The sequence below is a fragment of the Scatophagus argus genome, chromosome 21, assembly GCF_020382885.2.
Source record: "Scatophagus argus isolate fScaArg1 chromosome 21, fScaArg1.pri, whole genome shotgun sequence".
Taxonomy (NCBI): Eukaryota; Metazoa; Chordata; class Actinopteri; family Scatophagidae; genus Scatophagus; species Scatophagus argus.
In genome coordinates this window covers 5,918,370-5,935,393 of record NC_058513.1, presented here as the reverse complement: position 1 = coordinate 5,935,393, position 17,024 = coordinate 5,918,370, and the positions used below count along the sequence as shown (strand labels likewise).

General features: G+C 41.3%; 2 protein-coding genes across 2 annotated transcripts; both read right to left on the bottom strand.

Annotated features, from left to right (window-relative positions):
- Positions 1-10: 10 nt before the first annotated feature.
- On the bottom strand, positions 11-10,547 carry cbx7b (chromobox homolog 7b). Its single transcript, XM_046377754.1, has 7 exons — positions 9,281-10,547; positions 8,377-9,163; positions 6,559-6,602; positions 5,923-5,988; positions 5,043-5,109; positions 4,511-4,874; positions 11-3,969 (listed from the first exon to the last, which is right to left on the bottom strand). Exons 2-7 carry the CDS (start codon positions 8,443-8,445, stop codon positions 3,758-3,760), a joined length of 822 nt encoding a protein of 273 aa, XP_046233710.1. The 5' UTR covers positions 8,446-9,163; positions 9,281-10,547; the 3' UTR covers positions 11-3,757.
- Positions 10,548-10,684: 137 nt separating this feature from the next.
- On the bottom strand, positions 10,685-16,999 carry josd1 (Josephin domain containing 1). The gene is made up of 5 exons (XM_046377755.1): positions 16,830-16,999; positions 15,347-16,303; positions 15,132-15,260; positions 13,610-13,804; positions 10,685-13,121 (listed from the first exon to the last, which is right to left on the bottom strand). Exons 2-5 carry the CDS (start codon positions 15,706-15,708, stop codon positions 13,022-13,024), a joined length of 786 nt encoding a protein of 261 aa, XP_046233711.1. The 5' UTR covers positions 15,709-16,303; positions 16,830-16,999; the 3' UTR covers positions 10,685-13,021.
- Between the last annotated feature and the right edge of the window lie 25 nt (positions 17,000-17,024).

The window sequence follows — 17,024 nt, the reverse complement described above, 5'->3', positions numbered from 1 at the left end:
ACATATGCCAATTTTAATGACATTTCGGTCATTTAAAACTTTCTGTTATGATGAGAAAATTGAGCTCTGAGACAGACATGTTTGTTGTCCTCAGTGTATGGCTGCACCTTTATGATCCTGAGCACAGTAAAGATTCGTTACTATTTAATACTTGTGCGAAGGCTGAACTATAAAGTAAGAGTGAAAATTAAACAGCCTCCCCATGCTCTCCCACAGTCAGACTACCCTCCCTTGAGCAAAAACAAACAAATGATGATCTCCTCTTATCATTTTGGTACAGTCCGTTGATGTATTTGAAGGCTTAAAGCGAGAACTGTTCATTGGTGTGCCCTTTATTTGAAAAATTAGTCTCAGCGGCTTTATGACAGCACCTCCGTTTCAGCTAAAACTTCTTTGTCTTTCTTGGCCTTTAGAGAGCTCACTCACAGAGTAACATAACACTTACGGACTCCTCGTAAACTCTTAATATCTGAACACAACACTGCATCTGTGAACAACCAGAAGGAAGCATACTCGGTTATGTCAATGAGCAACCGAACACGTTCACTTAAAATGATACTAAACATGAGTAACATTTATTTTAGTATTACCATAGAAATATTCTATACACGATGACACTTGATAGACTGGAGCAGGTAATGTGCAGGTTTACATCACAATAAAGTGCAAGGTTCTTCGCTCAGTGGTGGACAAAAGCAGCACAAGCGACCACATCAGCAACGTCAAATCCAGGTGCTTGTTTTGTCATGTCACTACATTTAAATATGGCATCAGCTCAGTGGTTATCACAAACTTTATAAAAACTATTCTGTTCAGTCATCTGAGCGACAAATACACAGGTTATCTTTAAAGAATAAATATACATTCAGGTCAACGTAGAAAAATAACGACTTAAAAAATACATGTTTCTCCCTGCTGCCCCCTCCATCTTCCTCCCCTTTAAATTCTGCTCTTGTTTCAAGTCTTAGTAACATCAGTGGAGGATCGTGCGTTCATAGAGAAACCAAATAAGCTTGTGTCTGTAAGAGAGTGTGTGTGTGTGTGTGTGTGTGTGTGTGTGTGTGTGTGTGTGTGTGTGTAAAGGATGGAGAGAGGCATTAGCCCTACAGACAAAACAACAACAAAATTATGCAACATCAGGCACTTCCATTCCCTGCAGCTTCATTGTCACACAGAGACAGTTTTCGAGATCACGAGACGCTGACACATCATCCTCAGTGTGGAATAAACAACTTGCGGACCAATGGGACACCACTGTGGGAGATTCCACAGACTTGACACATCACATCAGCTCCTGTGTCCGTCGGGCAGGGAACCAGTGGGGTCAGACCAGCATGCTGGGTTCAGAGCTGGGCTTTTGTTTTTGTTTTTTTTTTAAATCAGTGATGTCGGTCTTAAAGTGTTTCTACCTGAACGCAGTTACTTCAAATAAGTTTGTAGTGTTGTGGGGAAACTTAGCATAATTTATTAGTCTTTTGCTTCAGATATTTCTCCTAATTATATTAATGATTATTTTGTTTTCTAATCATCTGACTGAGGGAGGCCATATTGTTTTGTTTCTCGTGTTTTAGCCCATTAAATACAACTTGCATATACCATATACCACTGCTGTTTTTCTAGAACATACCGCAGGTTTTTAGATCAACTTCCTACCTTCCAGGCAGCAAATAGTTAGTCTCAGAGTTCCCATTATTTCTGATGCATTAAGTTATTAACTTTCAATTCGGTACTATTCTATAGTATATATCGTAATCTTAGGTTGCATGTTTGTAAGTTGTGAGCTGAATGCTTAATTTGAATTTTTTTTTTAAGTCCCAAAAGGTTTAAACTAGATAAAAGCAAACTCCAAAAACTAAAGATAACTGTGTATCAGAATTTACATTTTTCAAACTTCAGACTTGAACAATTGTCTAAAGATTGCTCTCCTTGAAATGTCCATACTGCTCATGCTTTCAACTTGATTTTTGGTTTGCAGTGATACAAGAAGAAGATACAAACAGCGCCATCTGATTTTCCTGCCTTTGTCAAAGCTAACTGGAAAGTAGGAAGTCAATCACATTTTTTGGTCTTATTTATAAAGTAGCTGTCAGTCACGTACACAGTGTGATTTATCCTGTCGGTGGAACTCTACCAAGAGGCTCCTGAAAGACACACAAACACTTACCATGTCAAGTAGATACAGTGCAACTCCATAATACATTCTGTTACCAAGTCTCATCTAGTTTTCTAATTTTGGTACAATTCTCAGTCATCACTTTGTAGGGTCTGTTGTATGCTTTAAGATGAAGAGCTGGGTGGACGGAGAAAACTACGCTGTTTGTATTTGCATTGATATAACTGTACTGGAGGAGAAAGGCATGCAGGCGGATCAAATCATCCCTCGGAGGATTTTGAAACGCATACAAGACTAAGCCACGTGTTGTACAGAAGTAACAGTCTATGTGTTCACAGGGTACAGGTACAGCACTGCATGTTAGTATGGGACTGACAGCTATGCCCACCTCACTGTAGTGTGGAGTATGTACAATACGTATGAGTCCAGTACCGAACGGTTAGCTTAGTGTGGAAGAGACAGAAACAGCAGCCATGTTTACATGCACAGAGAGCTAAATTTCAGGTCACTAAATGGAAATGCTGGAACTGTGCTACTGTGCTACTTTGGTCTAATAACTGTTACTATTCAAACTCATTCCCTTAAATGAAAGAAAGACAAATTTCCATGCACAAGGCCCATTCAACTTCCTCCTTTAAAAGGTACCCTGTGGTGTCTTTGACCACTAGTAGCGCTATGGAGCAGTGTTTTGACAGTTTGCAGTGTTTGTTAGTTCTTGGGTGATGTGATGCACATTTCTGCTGCTGGTTTCACACTATTCAACTGATCTGCAAAGTGGAAGAAATGCACCAGCAAAATGTCAGTAAGAAGAAGGCTAAGCTAAGCTAACAAACATGGATGTATACAATGTAGCATCCACATTGTTTTAAATGGTCTTCATAAATATTTTATAAGAATGGAAATGCATTAGTTGTGTTTTTTTAGAACTTGATTACCCAAGTTAGGCTATTGGTGAGGAACACTGAATGTAAACATAACTGTTCATCTATCTGTTCTTTACTCACAAACAAACTTTACAAGGTACCTTTAAGGTGAAAAAGTTTAGACCAATGACAAAAGAAAAAGATCATAATGGCACATTTTAACTGATAGTCAAAGATTCCGTAAGTAGATGTGCGACTTCCAGCTTTCAAAAATAACTATGAATCGTGCCCTCACCTCACCTACTGGTTCACAATGTAACTGTTCAACACTGGAAAACTCCAGGGGCCAACAGTGAGACCCTCGGCTATCCCAGGTTCTGCCAACAGGAGCAGACTCTCAGCCAAAGTGTCTATCTAGCAGCCACAAACAGGCCGCAGCTTGCTCACTTGAGGCGCCCCATTGCCAGTCACTGCACCTCACTTATGGCTTTCTTACAACCCTTTAACTAAAGGTAATTCAGTCTTGCTGTATCTATGTGATCAGCTCACCCTAAATATGACATTAACTGGAGTTTGGCTTATATCAAGGTGACTCTGTGCATGTAAATGTACCACTGATCAAGTAGCTGGTGAGAAGGAGAGCAGAGCGAGAGGTTACAGAGAGGGAGTGAAAACACCAACACTGGCCTTCAACCACCATCCGCATAATGTGATGACACCAGTGCCTGCAACTTCCTCTCGCAGTGCCCTCCTCACCACACTCCGAAAACTTCATCACATGTCAGACCTCCAGGCCCCAGTGTCTGAAGAAGCCTTTGGCCACTCTCGACTCTCGGAAAGTCACTGTGAGGGAGTTGAGAGTGACGTCTGTGACGGTCACCTCCCCAGGACCGATGACGGGTCTCCAGACGTTGTCGTCGTCGTCTTCCTTCTCTGATGCAGTGACCTCATCTGGTCCAATAGCAGAGCTCCACTCGTCTGTCCTCTCCTGTCCTGAGTGAGACACGAACATGGAGAGAGAAAGGCGGAGGGAGTAAATTGCAGCACTGCATTGACTTTCACATGTGTACTGTTAACCTTCCTGTACTGGCCTGGATAGACCATCCCTGTTATAAACTGACAAAGGCAGATAAGATGCATTTAGTTGCAGGAGCAGACAGATCTGAGCCCTTGTGCTGTGACGGGGAGGACAGAAACACCCCACATCTTTATTTCAACAAGATTTAGTAATGTCTCACTTTTAAACTCTAGACTCTAGACTTTAGACTCTCAGGACATCTTAGGGAGGATCTAGATCTTGGCATAGACATAGTAGAGTATAGTAAACTACATGGAGTCTTTAATGAGCCTATATTTTGAGCTGTTCATGAATTGCTCTTTAATCAGCTCTGGATGGACGAAGTTTTATGTTTTTGGTCATCTTCCCATTGAAAAAGAGCCTGTCCATGTCCATGTCTACTAGACAATTTGCAAAGAGTCAAATAAACTGGGTCATGATGCTGATTAGAGTACACTGGCTGACTGACACACTTACCATTTAAAATGCCTTCACTCTTCTCTGTTGTCTCCTTTAGAGACTCCTCCTCCTCGTCTCCATCCTCCTCATAATCGACATTGTCCTCCTCCTCCTCCTCCTCCTCCCCTTCCTCCTCTATTTCCTCTCCCCGGTCTTCCCAGTCCTCTTGTGTTGGACTGGGGGGGTTTGATTCTAGGCACTTGAGCCTCCTGGTTTTGCTTTTTTGATGTGCCAGTTGTGGTTGTGGGTCCTGCCTGCAGGCACTGTATGGCTGATCCTCGTCCTCAGAGACCAGAGAGCGTGTCAGGGAGAGACGCAGGCGAGGCTGAGGCTTCTCTGGAGTCTTGTGAGCGCTGCGGAGATCCATGGTGTAGACAGTGTTCTGAATAAAGATCAAAGAGAGAACAGATGAAAATTAAACTTAGGCTTAATTGAAACTACTGGACAGGGGCCACCAAGGAGAAAGGAAAGAGTTGTAAACAAGTATGAAGCAATGGAGATTAGAATGAACTGTCACTCTTCAACTTTTGCACTAAACTCCACACTTTACCTGCAGAAGGAGTCTTTTAGCTTTGGATCCTTTTCTCCTGTGACCCAGAGCTCTGTCTCTCTGCTCTCTAAAAAGCCAAGCACACTGTTAAAAAGGCTCACGGCAAAATGTCTTCTGCACGTGTGTTTGCTGACCATTTTGAGAGCTGTTTTTCCGCTTAATTTGAATACTTTTTTGAGTACAGATGTTTCACTGGATTACAATTTGACTGAATGAAAAACGTATTCCATGTATTAGCAACCATAAATCTGTCCTTTAAAGGTAGCATCTGAGGTTTGTGACCACTAGCAGCACTAAAGAGATGAGCTTTACTAATACACATTTCTGCCAATGGTTTTTGCAATATTCTACTGATCCAACATGACAAACACTTCAACAGAAACTTTGTAACGGGACACCTTTGAAGAAATTCAGTGCTGACTGCACGCTTTCTTTCAAACAAACAACAAGCGTCATTTGTTGCACCGCAGTAATGAAGCCCTCTGTTTATTTCGCATGAGCATCCACATGAGAGGTGCAGTGCATTTACACCACCATTATAAATGTGACCAGATGTGTCTCTGACCACCTCTGGAGATGATTTGAGAGGCAGCATACTCCTTAAATCTTTGGTTCCTTTAGATGTTCATTTAATGTGTTCTGGCATATCTAGTTACAATCTAATAACCCAGGACACATGCTCATGCCAGCTGGAGAGAGCTGCTCGATCTAAGCCTTGTTCTGCTTGAGACATAATCTCTTTATGATTAATATAATGTAAGAAGAAAACTGATTTATTCTCCACATTCCTGCTCCAATATGAGTCAAATCCTGTGGGCTTTCCTGGATTCAGGCAAAGGCTCATCATCAGCCAAGTATTACATGTTGAGTGGAGCCTCACTTCTCTTCATAGGCCTGCACCAAGCGCTGGTCCAGAATGTGTTCCTCAGGTTCCCATGTACTGTACCTACAAGATGTAAACAAACAAACAAAAAGTATAAAAACCTCCTTCACTTATCTTTCCCTTGTCCTTCATTAATTTTTTACTGTATTCAATCTTTTAATTAAATCAGACTGTCTAGTACTGCATTATAGTAAACATTTTCATTCTAAAAAAAAGATTCTTATTCAAAACAGTAAGTGTTAGCTAAAAAAGTGGCTAACAGAAAGGCTCCATCTTCTTCACTTACACTCAAACAGTGGCTATAATTGGGTGATATCTTTTACACAGGGTCAAGCAATCGATCTTTTGCTTTAATCACAAAATGTGAAAGACATGGTGGTGTTGCAGTTGCTGCTAAGGCAAATAAAATGATGAAAAAAAAAACAATATGGAAAAATATAGTGTTTTCTGTCCAACCATTTTCTCATTAGTTCATGCTGTTGAGTATATATTTTTGATGTAATTATCTTTCATATGCTCACGGTACTTTTCTGTTCACATGCTGAATCTGCCGCACGTGTCAACGTGAATGTGATGCACGCTCACGAGTGTCATATAAAGCATCCATTCTTCTCCCTGAGTTTACATACTTACTTTGGAGGCCATCCTTTCCACTTCAACAGATACTCCACATTCCCCTGTGGAGACATAAAGTTTGAGAGCAGCATCGGCCAAGAAGTTAATTTCACAAATCATATCACAGAATATACTGTAGATTTTCACATCCTTCCTCAATCTACCTTAATGCATGTGTGATGCATCACCATCCCATCTACAAAGGTGCTTGCTTCATTTGTTGCACTCTGAGGCACACCTTTATGAATTATAAATTTACTGTGTCGTACAAGTATATTATATCAGAACTTCTGAGTCTCTGAAAAATAACTGACCACTTCATAAATTAGTAGTCTTCTTCCCTGACGACAATGATGGCTTATTGTAGGTGATCTTTAACTCCATCTTCTTATCCATTTAATGCCTACATTCCACTATATTCTTGCTGCTGAATGGAGTTTATGCATAGGAGGCTGTTGCCATGCCATCAATAATTAACATGATTAACAGGCAATGTAAAATGTGCAGTATGTTTTCCATATACCAGCCAAGCCTCTCAGAGTTAGTCATCCTCGGTGACATCATCCAATAATAACTTCCAAGCCCTCAAATGTATTCTCAGCCGATGAAGTCACCATTTCCCCCACGACTTCATTTTACTCATCCAGTTCCCCACATACAGTATAGGAAAAGTGTGATAATTTTGTATGCTGGATCAGACTTAGGGCTTAAATTAACAGATTTACATGCACTTGTTCCAAAAACCTTGGTTGTTAAAGTAAGTAATCGTCCAGAACTTGTACTGTAAATCAAACAATTACTTTTGCCCATATAACATGTAAATATCACACCCCACACGGTAATTAGCAGTCTTGTGGTAAATAACAATACACTTTGTAGCACTGTCACAGCCTGAGTCAAGAGGTCTCTGGGTGCTCTGACAATCCAAAACCTGTCTAGATCTGAGTTTGATGAAAAGGCAAAAACACTGAATAAATAAAGTGACAGTGAATATTTTGAAGATTCTCTCTTTTCATACTTGTATTGTCAGTGAGGCAAAACAAGCAATCTGAAGGAGTAACTTTTGGCTCTGTCAAATTGTGATGGGTATTTTACACTTAAATGCAAATTGATTATTATTAAAAATGACTATTGCAGTTTTTACAATAAAAATTAGCTGCTATTTGACCATTTTCAATATGGGTATAACTCATGCTACAAAGATGTCAAAGGCTAATGCAGATAACTGGCATAAGATCCTACCTGTGCTTACAACTTGGCCTACTTCTATAATAAAGTGTTTACATTATTTTAACTACGACTGTACATTTAAACAATCAGTATTAATGGATCTGAGACTCTATTCGCACCAGGAGTAACAGCGGTGGGGGGGAACCAGTAGTAAACAGAGGAGTTTCGGGGGGGGGGCTCCTGCGCATGGAACCATAATTTCTAGAACCGCCTCTGTTTCTAGCTGCGTACCTCTTCTGTCAACACCACATGCTTAACTTACCCCCCAAATCCAATTAGCAAGCAAACAGGCCCAGAATGAATGTGTCTGGTTGATAACACCATCCCGTGTCCTCCTCCAGCCTATTTAAGCATACACCTGATGTGCTAAGATGTAGTGTACTGACAACACAACCACGTTACATTAAAGGGACAACCTCTTCTAACCCGCCCCCTTTACACAGCCTGCAATTAGATAACCAGATTAGCCGCGCAATTCAGTTCATGTAATCTCTCAAGCTTTCATTAGCATCCAAAGTAGCATCCCTTCCTCCCAAAAATGTGTCTCCTTCAAATGTCCCGCAGCTAAACGGACTGACACATTTTGGCAGAATTTATAGCGGTTACCTTTCTAACTCTTTTCTTGACGATTGATTCCACCGCAAACACTTGCTCTCCAATCGCTGACAGCTCCATCTCTTGTGCACGCAGCCGTCCGCTGGCTTTTAACTATCAAAGTAACGTCTTTCTCCTTCACAAACTAAGCTAACGTTAACTGATTGTGACAGCGGTCCTTCGGCTCTGTCCTCTTCCTCCTGTTTCTCCCTCAGCCACCTTGTTTTCCTGACAGTTTAAGGGCCCATTTATCCGGAGCGACTTCCTTGTGGTGGATCTTTCCGTGCGTCCCCTGACTTTACAAAATCTGCGACACATCTGCACACCGCTCCGCGCGCCGCGCACCCGTCTGCGAGAGCGCGCGTTGCCTTTGAGCCCACGCGCGCCACCAGCTGCCTCATCATCCTTACTCATCCAGTGTAAGGATGATTAAAAAAAATGTATTTATCTACAATTTGTAGATAGATCCAGTAATTCCCAACCAAGGCCCCCTCAACTCAAAAGTATCTGAAATTTGTATTGCTTTTACAAGGTCTCCCTAGACAGAAAGGTTGGAAAACCATTTTTTGAAAAATGCATTGTATTTTATAAGCTTTTCATCAGTGTCAGAATGCAAAATTCTCAATCTGAATAGTAACTAGTGACTGCAGCTGTCAAATAAGCATAGAGTAGGAGTAGAGAGTAGCAGACAATATTCACATAAAAGCGCAAGTGCTTCAGAATCGTACTGAGGTACAGTACATATATGTCGGGACAATTTTTTTTTGGCATTTGGCCTCTGAACACCACTGCACCGAGTCTGAAATGAAACACACAAGATACAAGCAAAGTGAAGACTTCAAGCTTTAATTTAAGGGGTTTGAAAAAAGTGTTTGCATTAACCATTTAGGAATTACAGCCATTTTTATACACTCACCTTAATCTTGTGCAGTCAATGACTGCAAAGTCTAGAACCCATGAACATGACCAAATGCTGAGCCTCCTCCTTTGAGATGCTTTGCCAGGCTGTTGCTGCGGCTGCTTTCAGCTGTTGCTTGTTTGTTGTTCTTTCTGCCATAAGTCTTGGCTTCAGTAAGTGAAAAGTATGCCTTCTTGGGTTGAGATCAGGTGACTGACTTGGTCAGTGAAGAATATCCCATTCCTTTGCCTTGTGAAAGTCTTGGGTTGCCTTTGCTGTATGTTTTGGGTCGTTATCCATCTGCAATATGAAGCAGCATCCTATCACTTTCCATCATTTGGCAGAATGTGAGCAGAGGGTATAACCATATATACCTCAGAATTCATCATGCTACTTTTATCAGCTGTCAGGTCATCAATACACACCGGTGACCCGGCTCCACTGGCAGTCATACATGCCCATGTCATAACACTGCCTCTACCATGTTTGACAGATGATGTGGTGGCGTTCCTTTCCTTCTCCATACTTTTCTTTTCCCATCATTCTGGTTAGTCTTGGTCCAAAGAATCTTATACAACCTGCAGGCTTGTTTTACTTGTTTTCTGGCAAAGTGGTTTACCAGTGGTTTGCACCTTGTTGTGAAGCCTACGTATTTACATTCATGAAACCATGTCTTGACTGTAAACTTTGACATACCTCCTCAGGAGTGTTCTTTAATCATCTAGAAGTTGTGAATAGCTTTTTTTTCACCAAGCCAGAATTCTGTGGTTATCCACTTCAGTTATCTTCAATGATCTTCCAGGCCTTTTGTTGTCGCTGAGGACTTAACTGGCAAAGTTAAGTCCTTCTTTTTAAGAAAGTTCCAGATTGTTGTTTCGTGGTCACTCCCAATGTTTATACTATCACTGCGATGCGTTCATTTTGTTTTTTCAGTTTAATGATGGCCTCTGTCACTTGCATACACCTCCATGGACCTCATGTTGCGTGTTCCAGTGAACAGCTACCAAATGCAAATGTAACACTCAAAACCAACTCCAGACCTTTATCTGCTTGATTTGTCATGGACTAACAATGGAACAGGCTACACCTGGCCATGAAACTGCTTGTCAGCCATTTGTCGCATCATTTATAAGCCACCAAAAATGGAGTTGGGTGTATAAAAATGGCTGTAAATCCTAAATAATTAATGCAACACTTTTGTCAAACCCCTTGAATTAAAGCTGAAAGTCTTGACTTTGCTCACATCTTGAATGTTTCATTTCAAATTCAATGTGGTGGTGTACAGAGGCCAAATGCCAAAAAACTTTATCTTTATAGTGTCCCAATATATATGTACTTAACTGTACACAAAAGAGGGACATTCTGCTGCATAAGTCAACAATGAACCTCTCAGAGCAAATAACTTAAAACACCCACACTGTATCTTATACATAAAGTGCCATTATAAGCATTTTATTTCTATGCAAAAATTGAACAAATAAACCCAAAACAAAACAAAACAAGAAACTATGACAATCAGTACTCCTTCAAGTAGAAAGGGCTGAAAGATTGTCATGGCAAAAAAGCAAATGTGTAATGCAGTTTTGAGACACTATTCATGACGTGATTGGGTCCAAAGATCTCAGCAAATTAATGACAAGCTCTTTGATGTCTCAATGCAAGTTCATTTGGATATGACATTAAAGGTCTACTGACTGGGCTGGAACCAAAGAGTTTCAGTCCAAAATTAGACATACACCATTGGAAAACCATGTGATCTTGTCTTTATAAAATCACACAATTTCAAACAAATTGTGAATAACATAAAGCCCTTGGCTGCGAAAAGTGAGAACATCATATTTGATGAGCTTCAGCTGTTGCTCCGCTATACTTATGATAAATTGGTGCTTTGGAAAAAGTCTCCTGAAACGGTGTCAAACTGCACAGCCCATCTTAATCTTTCAGAGCAACAAATATTTTCTTATGTAAACAAGTTAAGGCCAATATTGTCATTAATAAACAGACAATGCATATAGTAATAACAGTTTCTCTTAAGATGACAGATTTGAAAGCTACAAACTCTCTCATAAGGCTCATTTCACAATAATCAACCACATCACATGGCCAGCTGCACATGTACACACTTCTCTTTCCTCATTTTCTTTTTCTGCTGTATATTATTCTCTTTGCAGGCACACTGTGCTCCATCTGACAACTTCCCTACATACGACCAACCACAAAACCCCTCCTCAGACTGAAACCTCTCACATTAGATACTCCTGCTGACTGTATATGACTTGATGGGACAACCTGTGATATCCTCTCAGCGCTGTGTTCGGCAGGTTTGACAAGAAATATTTAAGATGAAGGGAAGGGGGAAGAGGAGGAGAAGAAGGAGGAGAAGATGCCCTTCATCTGCTGAGCTCTTGTGCTACAGAGGACTACTGTGGGCCAAAGGGAAGTAAAATAAAAACAGTGAAAGTATCATCCCTCATTTTGTGAAGAAATGATTGTGGTTCTATGTAAGCAAGAGTAGCCGATATGAACAAATTTCAACATATGTCATTATATAGCTTTTATGATGACTGTTAACAATAATTCATTTTGATTTATCAGATTATTATTGAGAAGCTAGACTTGAACATCACTTGAAGTTTTTTGACTGTATCACACAGTCCTCATCAACAAGATGAAGCTTAGTCAGTTGCCATACAACTGTATCCTGGAAAGTAGCACTGCAAATAATGGTTTTCCAAATTTTCATTGCCGATTACTTTTTGATTCAGATTACTGTCAATACTGTAACTAAGTATAATAATACAAAGCCTGCCCAATTTCTGTAATATTATATTTTGGGAAAGATTTCAAGCTTGGCTTTATCAATAATTTAGACAACAGGTTTCTTATCATCGTTGTTTTATAAATATTATGTCATGGTACAGTATAATTCTGTTGAGAGATGATAACTGTTAGTATTGCATTAGTATCATTGATGGCAAGCACTCTTCATTACATTTTGATGTAAGGAGTTAAAAAGAAAAACAGAATGAATTTCCTTGAAAGGAAACTGAGGCAAACATCCACTAGAGGGAGTGCTTGGCCTGGGTGTTGCATTGCTTTGTTGCATAAAAAAAACTCGTGTCTGGACAACCTCCTTACAGTAAAGGTTCAGACTGTGCCAGAAGTGTTTGGGAAGTGGACAAAATATAAATTTGGCACCATGATAAATCACAAATTTTGACGTGATATGATAAAGGAGTGAGGCGGAGTCGCGCTGGGGGAGGGAAGGGCACGCTTTGGTGAAAGTGAAGGACATGGGACACAGAAAAATTCACGACTTAATTAACGCGAAGACACATCAGTGAACATCATGACTGATAAACACAGCGTTTTTCATGAAGCCTGAACTCCCATGACTTTGGAAACTTGAACAGTAAAAAGGGGGAAAAAGTTGAACAGATCAAAACTGACATTGAAAAATAGTCAATATATATAAAAACATAAGAGTAGCGGAAATGGTTACTTTTCATAAGTCTTAACGGTGTTGTGAGTAAAGGACTGTGATTCTCCCTGTAAAGTGTTTGCCTCCTTCATTGCTTTGCATCTTATCAGAAACAAGTCCAGCAATGGCTGTGTAAACAGAACCCAAAAAAGAGGGAAAAAATACATCTGCAAGTGTGCATCCCACGTGATTGGCTGTGCATGACTCAACTTCGTCTCCTGTTCATTCTGCGATTGACCCGTTGGCATAGGTGGAGTTGTGACCAGTAGGTTAAATCCTTAGCCATCACACCGCCATGTCTGGTGCGCCTCCACTTCCTCTGAGACGACTAGTAGGAGTTCACAGTTCTTCCCTCGCAGCTGCTGGCGGAGAAACTTCCTGGGATGTGGTAAAATTAACAGCAAAAAGGACAGCTACAGTTATAATGATGAAATACAAGATGAGAAACTCTTAAGAGGCAAAGTACGTACAGTCATCTGATCTGTTGTTTGTATTGAGATACTGATTAATGCTGCTTTAAAGACCAGTTCGACATTTTAGGAAATATGCTTATTCCCTTTGCTGACACTCAGATATCCATCCATCCATTTTCTATACCCGCTCTATTCATGCAGGGTTGCAGGGGGAAGCAGGGGGCATAGCAATGTGGCCAATAGGATAGCTGCAAATAAATATTACTCTGGACCAAAATGTTAGATCACCATCACCCTGCTGCTAAAAAGGGACAAACGTAGTGCAGTCCTTCAATACAGCTCTTTCATGTAATGAATGAATCTGCCATGGCATGATTATTCTAAATCTCATCAGGTCACAGCTTTCATTGTAAGAACAGATGCACATCAAAACACACGTCCTGTCCGTGTCACCTGAGCTCATCCGGGTTGCCGATGGGTTGTGGGCTACGCAGCTTTGAGTCCAAGTTGTAGTAGACTCCTCCCACCTCTCTGACTCCTATCCAGTGCTGGCGTTTGAGCGGCAGCCGGAGAGGACCCCAGCGCAGGTTGGATGGCACGTTCAGGATGAAGCCCGTCACGTTGGACAGCTCGATGCTGCCGACGTCCCTACACAACGAAAGGGAACATTTAAACTGTAAACCTCTCTGTTGTGTTAAGGGCAGGGAGACAGAAAATTAGCAGCAAAGAAGGAGTTTTCATCAGAAGATAAAACTGAGGTATGAACAACAAAGAAACTGTATCATATTTAGGGCTCCATCTAACAGTCACTTTCATTATCGATTAATCTGCAGATGATTCTCACAATCAAATCTCAAAAAAAAGAGGAGAAAAACGCTCATCACAATTTTCCAACCAATATTCCAAAATCCAGACTAATTTCAACTTTCAACTCCATATGATATGAAATACACCTAATCGGGAAACCTGCTGGAGATGATATTCTTAAGGAGAAAGAACCACAGGGTCAGTTTATGTCTGACATATTGCCAGTGTTAGGCAGTAAGAGCACAATGATAGCAATTCTACTACATACAATCAATTAAAAATCATGCAACAGTTACCATGACATTGAAAAGCTGGAAATTAAAACAAACTACAGTGGGGAATTGATTTTCAAAAAAAGCAGAAGTTAAACATACAATATACTGTATGTATTTACTGCACTATTAAGTGCTTTTAATTTAATTCTATAGATGCCTGAGATGAAACAGCCTATAAGACACTAGATGAAAGTTTGTGTTTCTTTTTTACACACCAACATGAAGAAACTCAATGTTGGCTGTCAGAGTTTCAGCAACAAGACGAGATAGAAAAACAGTCCCAGGTCACAGCTACATTACAAACACAATGTTAAAGGAAATAAATGGCACATTGCATAGAAGTGGCTAATTATTATTATTATTTTGTGTTTGGATTGAACACATCACTGTTGTACTCCTCCAAAGAGTACTGTTGTTATTTTTGTTAGCAAAGATTTTGTTCCTGTTCTGGTTAAGACAAAGAAAGAGGAATATGGCATTTCTGATAACGTTAACATTCTGCTGATAAGAGCAAGTCTGTGGCCGCTGTTTTCGTCAACAGTCGTCTAAGCTTGCTGCTGAGGGAAACAGGAATGCTGATAAAACTGTCTTGCAGACTTTGTCAACTGATGGAACTGCTGACTAGTCAAAGAGGCCAATCAAAGCGCAACTGATTATGTGGCTCAGCTTCTCTTTACCTTATGTTTAAAATCCAGGATGTGAATGGGTGCCCCTCTAGTGCAGATGTCTCAGTTAACACTGGTGGCAGTCAAATGATATGCTACAGCTACGGCATAAGCAATTAATGTGCAAAAAATAAATAAAAGCATTACTGTCCTAACACTGCACTACATTTTCTAGTGCAAGAATAAAAAATAAGAGAAACTGGGGTTTTCAGCACCAGCCTGGCATACCTTCTTTTATCCCACCAAACTGCCTCAAACCCTCGGGTCTGCAGGGCGGCCATAATGACATTTACATCATAGTTCCCATTCCCCAGCATGCTCTTCTTGTGAGGTGTTACCAGAGTGCTGGGAGAAAGCCTGCAACAAGTTGACAAGAGAGATGAATGGATTATCTACATCTAATGTACTCAGGGGGCCAAATATTGATATACCAGCTTTCTCACCTCTGGTATATATCCTGCAAGGTGTCCCTACTGAAGGCTGTCCCATCCTGGAAGACGTTATTGAGCGCGTGCAGGGCACACAGCTCCCTCCGCTGCTTCTCATGATAAATGGTTGGAGGTGTCAGAGAGGGTTGAGGGGGCAGTGGCGGGCTGAGGGAGGAAGAGGAGGATGAAAGATCCTGCTGCTGCTGAGAGTCCGTGGGATCCCTGGACCTCTTCTCCTCCACACCCACAGTCACCACATCCCCTCCTCCGCCCACTCCTTTCTGCTTACTGACCTTCCAGCGCATGCAGCCCAGCTCTTGGAGGCCACCTCGCCCTTTCACCTTCCAATCACCAGCTGGATATGGAGCACTTCCCATCCCTGCACAATCACCACCACCACCGCTGCCGCCACCGCCGGCACCACGTCCTTCGGCTCCACTACTACCTCCACAACTACTATCTTCAGGACGCTACATCAGCATCATGACAACCATTGCCATGGCAACCTCTCAGCCGTTTGGAAGAGAGGAGCTTGTGCGTCTCTGTGTACGGTTCAGAGAGTGGAAGGGGTTGCAAGGTAAATGAGACCTGTGGCTGTTCAACACAGCAACACCTGCTCGCTCTAACAGAGAGATGTGATGAAAGGTCAGCAGGAGGGAGGGGGTAAAAACAGGAACCCAAAATGGGATTACGGGCAAAAAACACAAAGATACTCCAGATGGTCTCAAACAAAAGATTACTCATCCAACAATACCACAGTGGGGTCATCAATCAAAGTGCCATTGCTGTCTGTGTGTTTCCACTTCCTCCACATTTTGTGTGCAGACTGACAGCTCCTTCCATCCAGTCACTGAGCCAACACCTTTGCACTTCTTTCCATCACCAGGCTGCTGACCATAAAGCATCACATCCACTGGAACACACACAACAGGGGATTTGATGCTTTTGAGCAGTGACAGGTGCCCGAAGAACCTAAAAGAAAGAACGAAAAGCTTTAAAGCAACAGATATGTTTCCCAGCCCAAGTTAGCAGAGCCCAAAAGGTCGTCTAAAAACTGCTTACTCAATCTGAAAAGCTAACAGACACCACTTAAAACCACTGCTGCTTTTGTAGTTGATGGTGATAGATAGCCGAGGTCACATCATAAGGTGCCTCAACTTTCTCTTGGTCAGCAGACCCCCAAACAAGAAGAAGGTAAACACTTCCAGCGTCTTGGACTGGATAGAGGAAGCAAGCTGTTCTAAGTAAGCTAGCGAAATATGACAACAACCCCGTACACAACAAGACACACACATTAAAAAGCTACAGTCCATTAAAAAGGCATAACCGCTGTTATACACTGAAACAACACGTATACGGATGATGTTAGTGTATGATAGTAATAGATATCTAGCACTAATGTTCGAGCTGCACTACGTGCCTCCCGTGTCTAACACAAACACAAGCACAACGTTTCCTTTACGCCTTATAACTTCATTTTACCGAACCGACCACTTACCTGGCCGCTTCCTGGCCGTGGCGTCACGGATATACTTTCATAAACCGGTCTAAAAACTGAATAAACTCTCTACTGTTTTCCAAAAGATTGTTCAATCCTTTGTCTTGGCCAGTTTTTCCCTGGTAGAGCTCTCTCTCACTCTCTCTCTCTCTCTCTCTCTCTCTCTCTCTCTCTGTCTCTGGTGTGTGTGTGTGT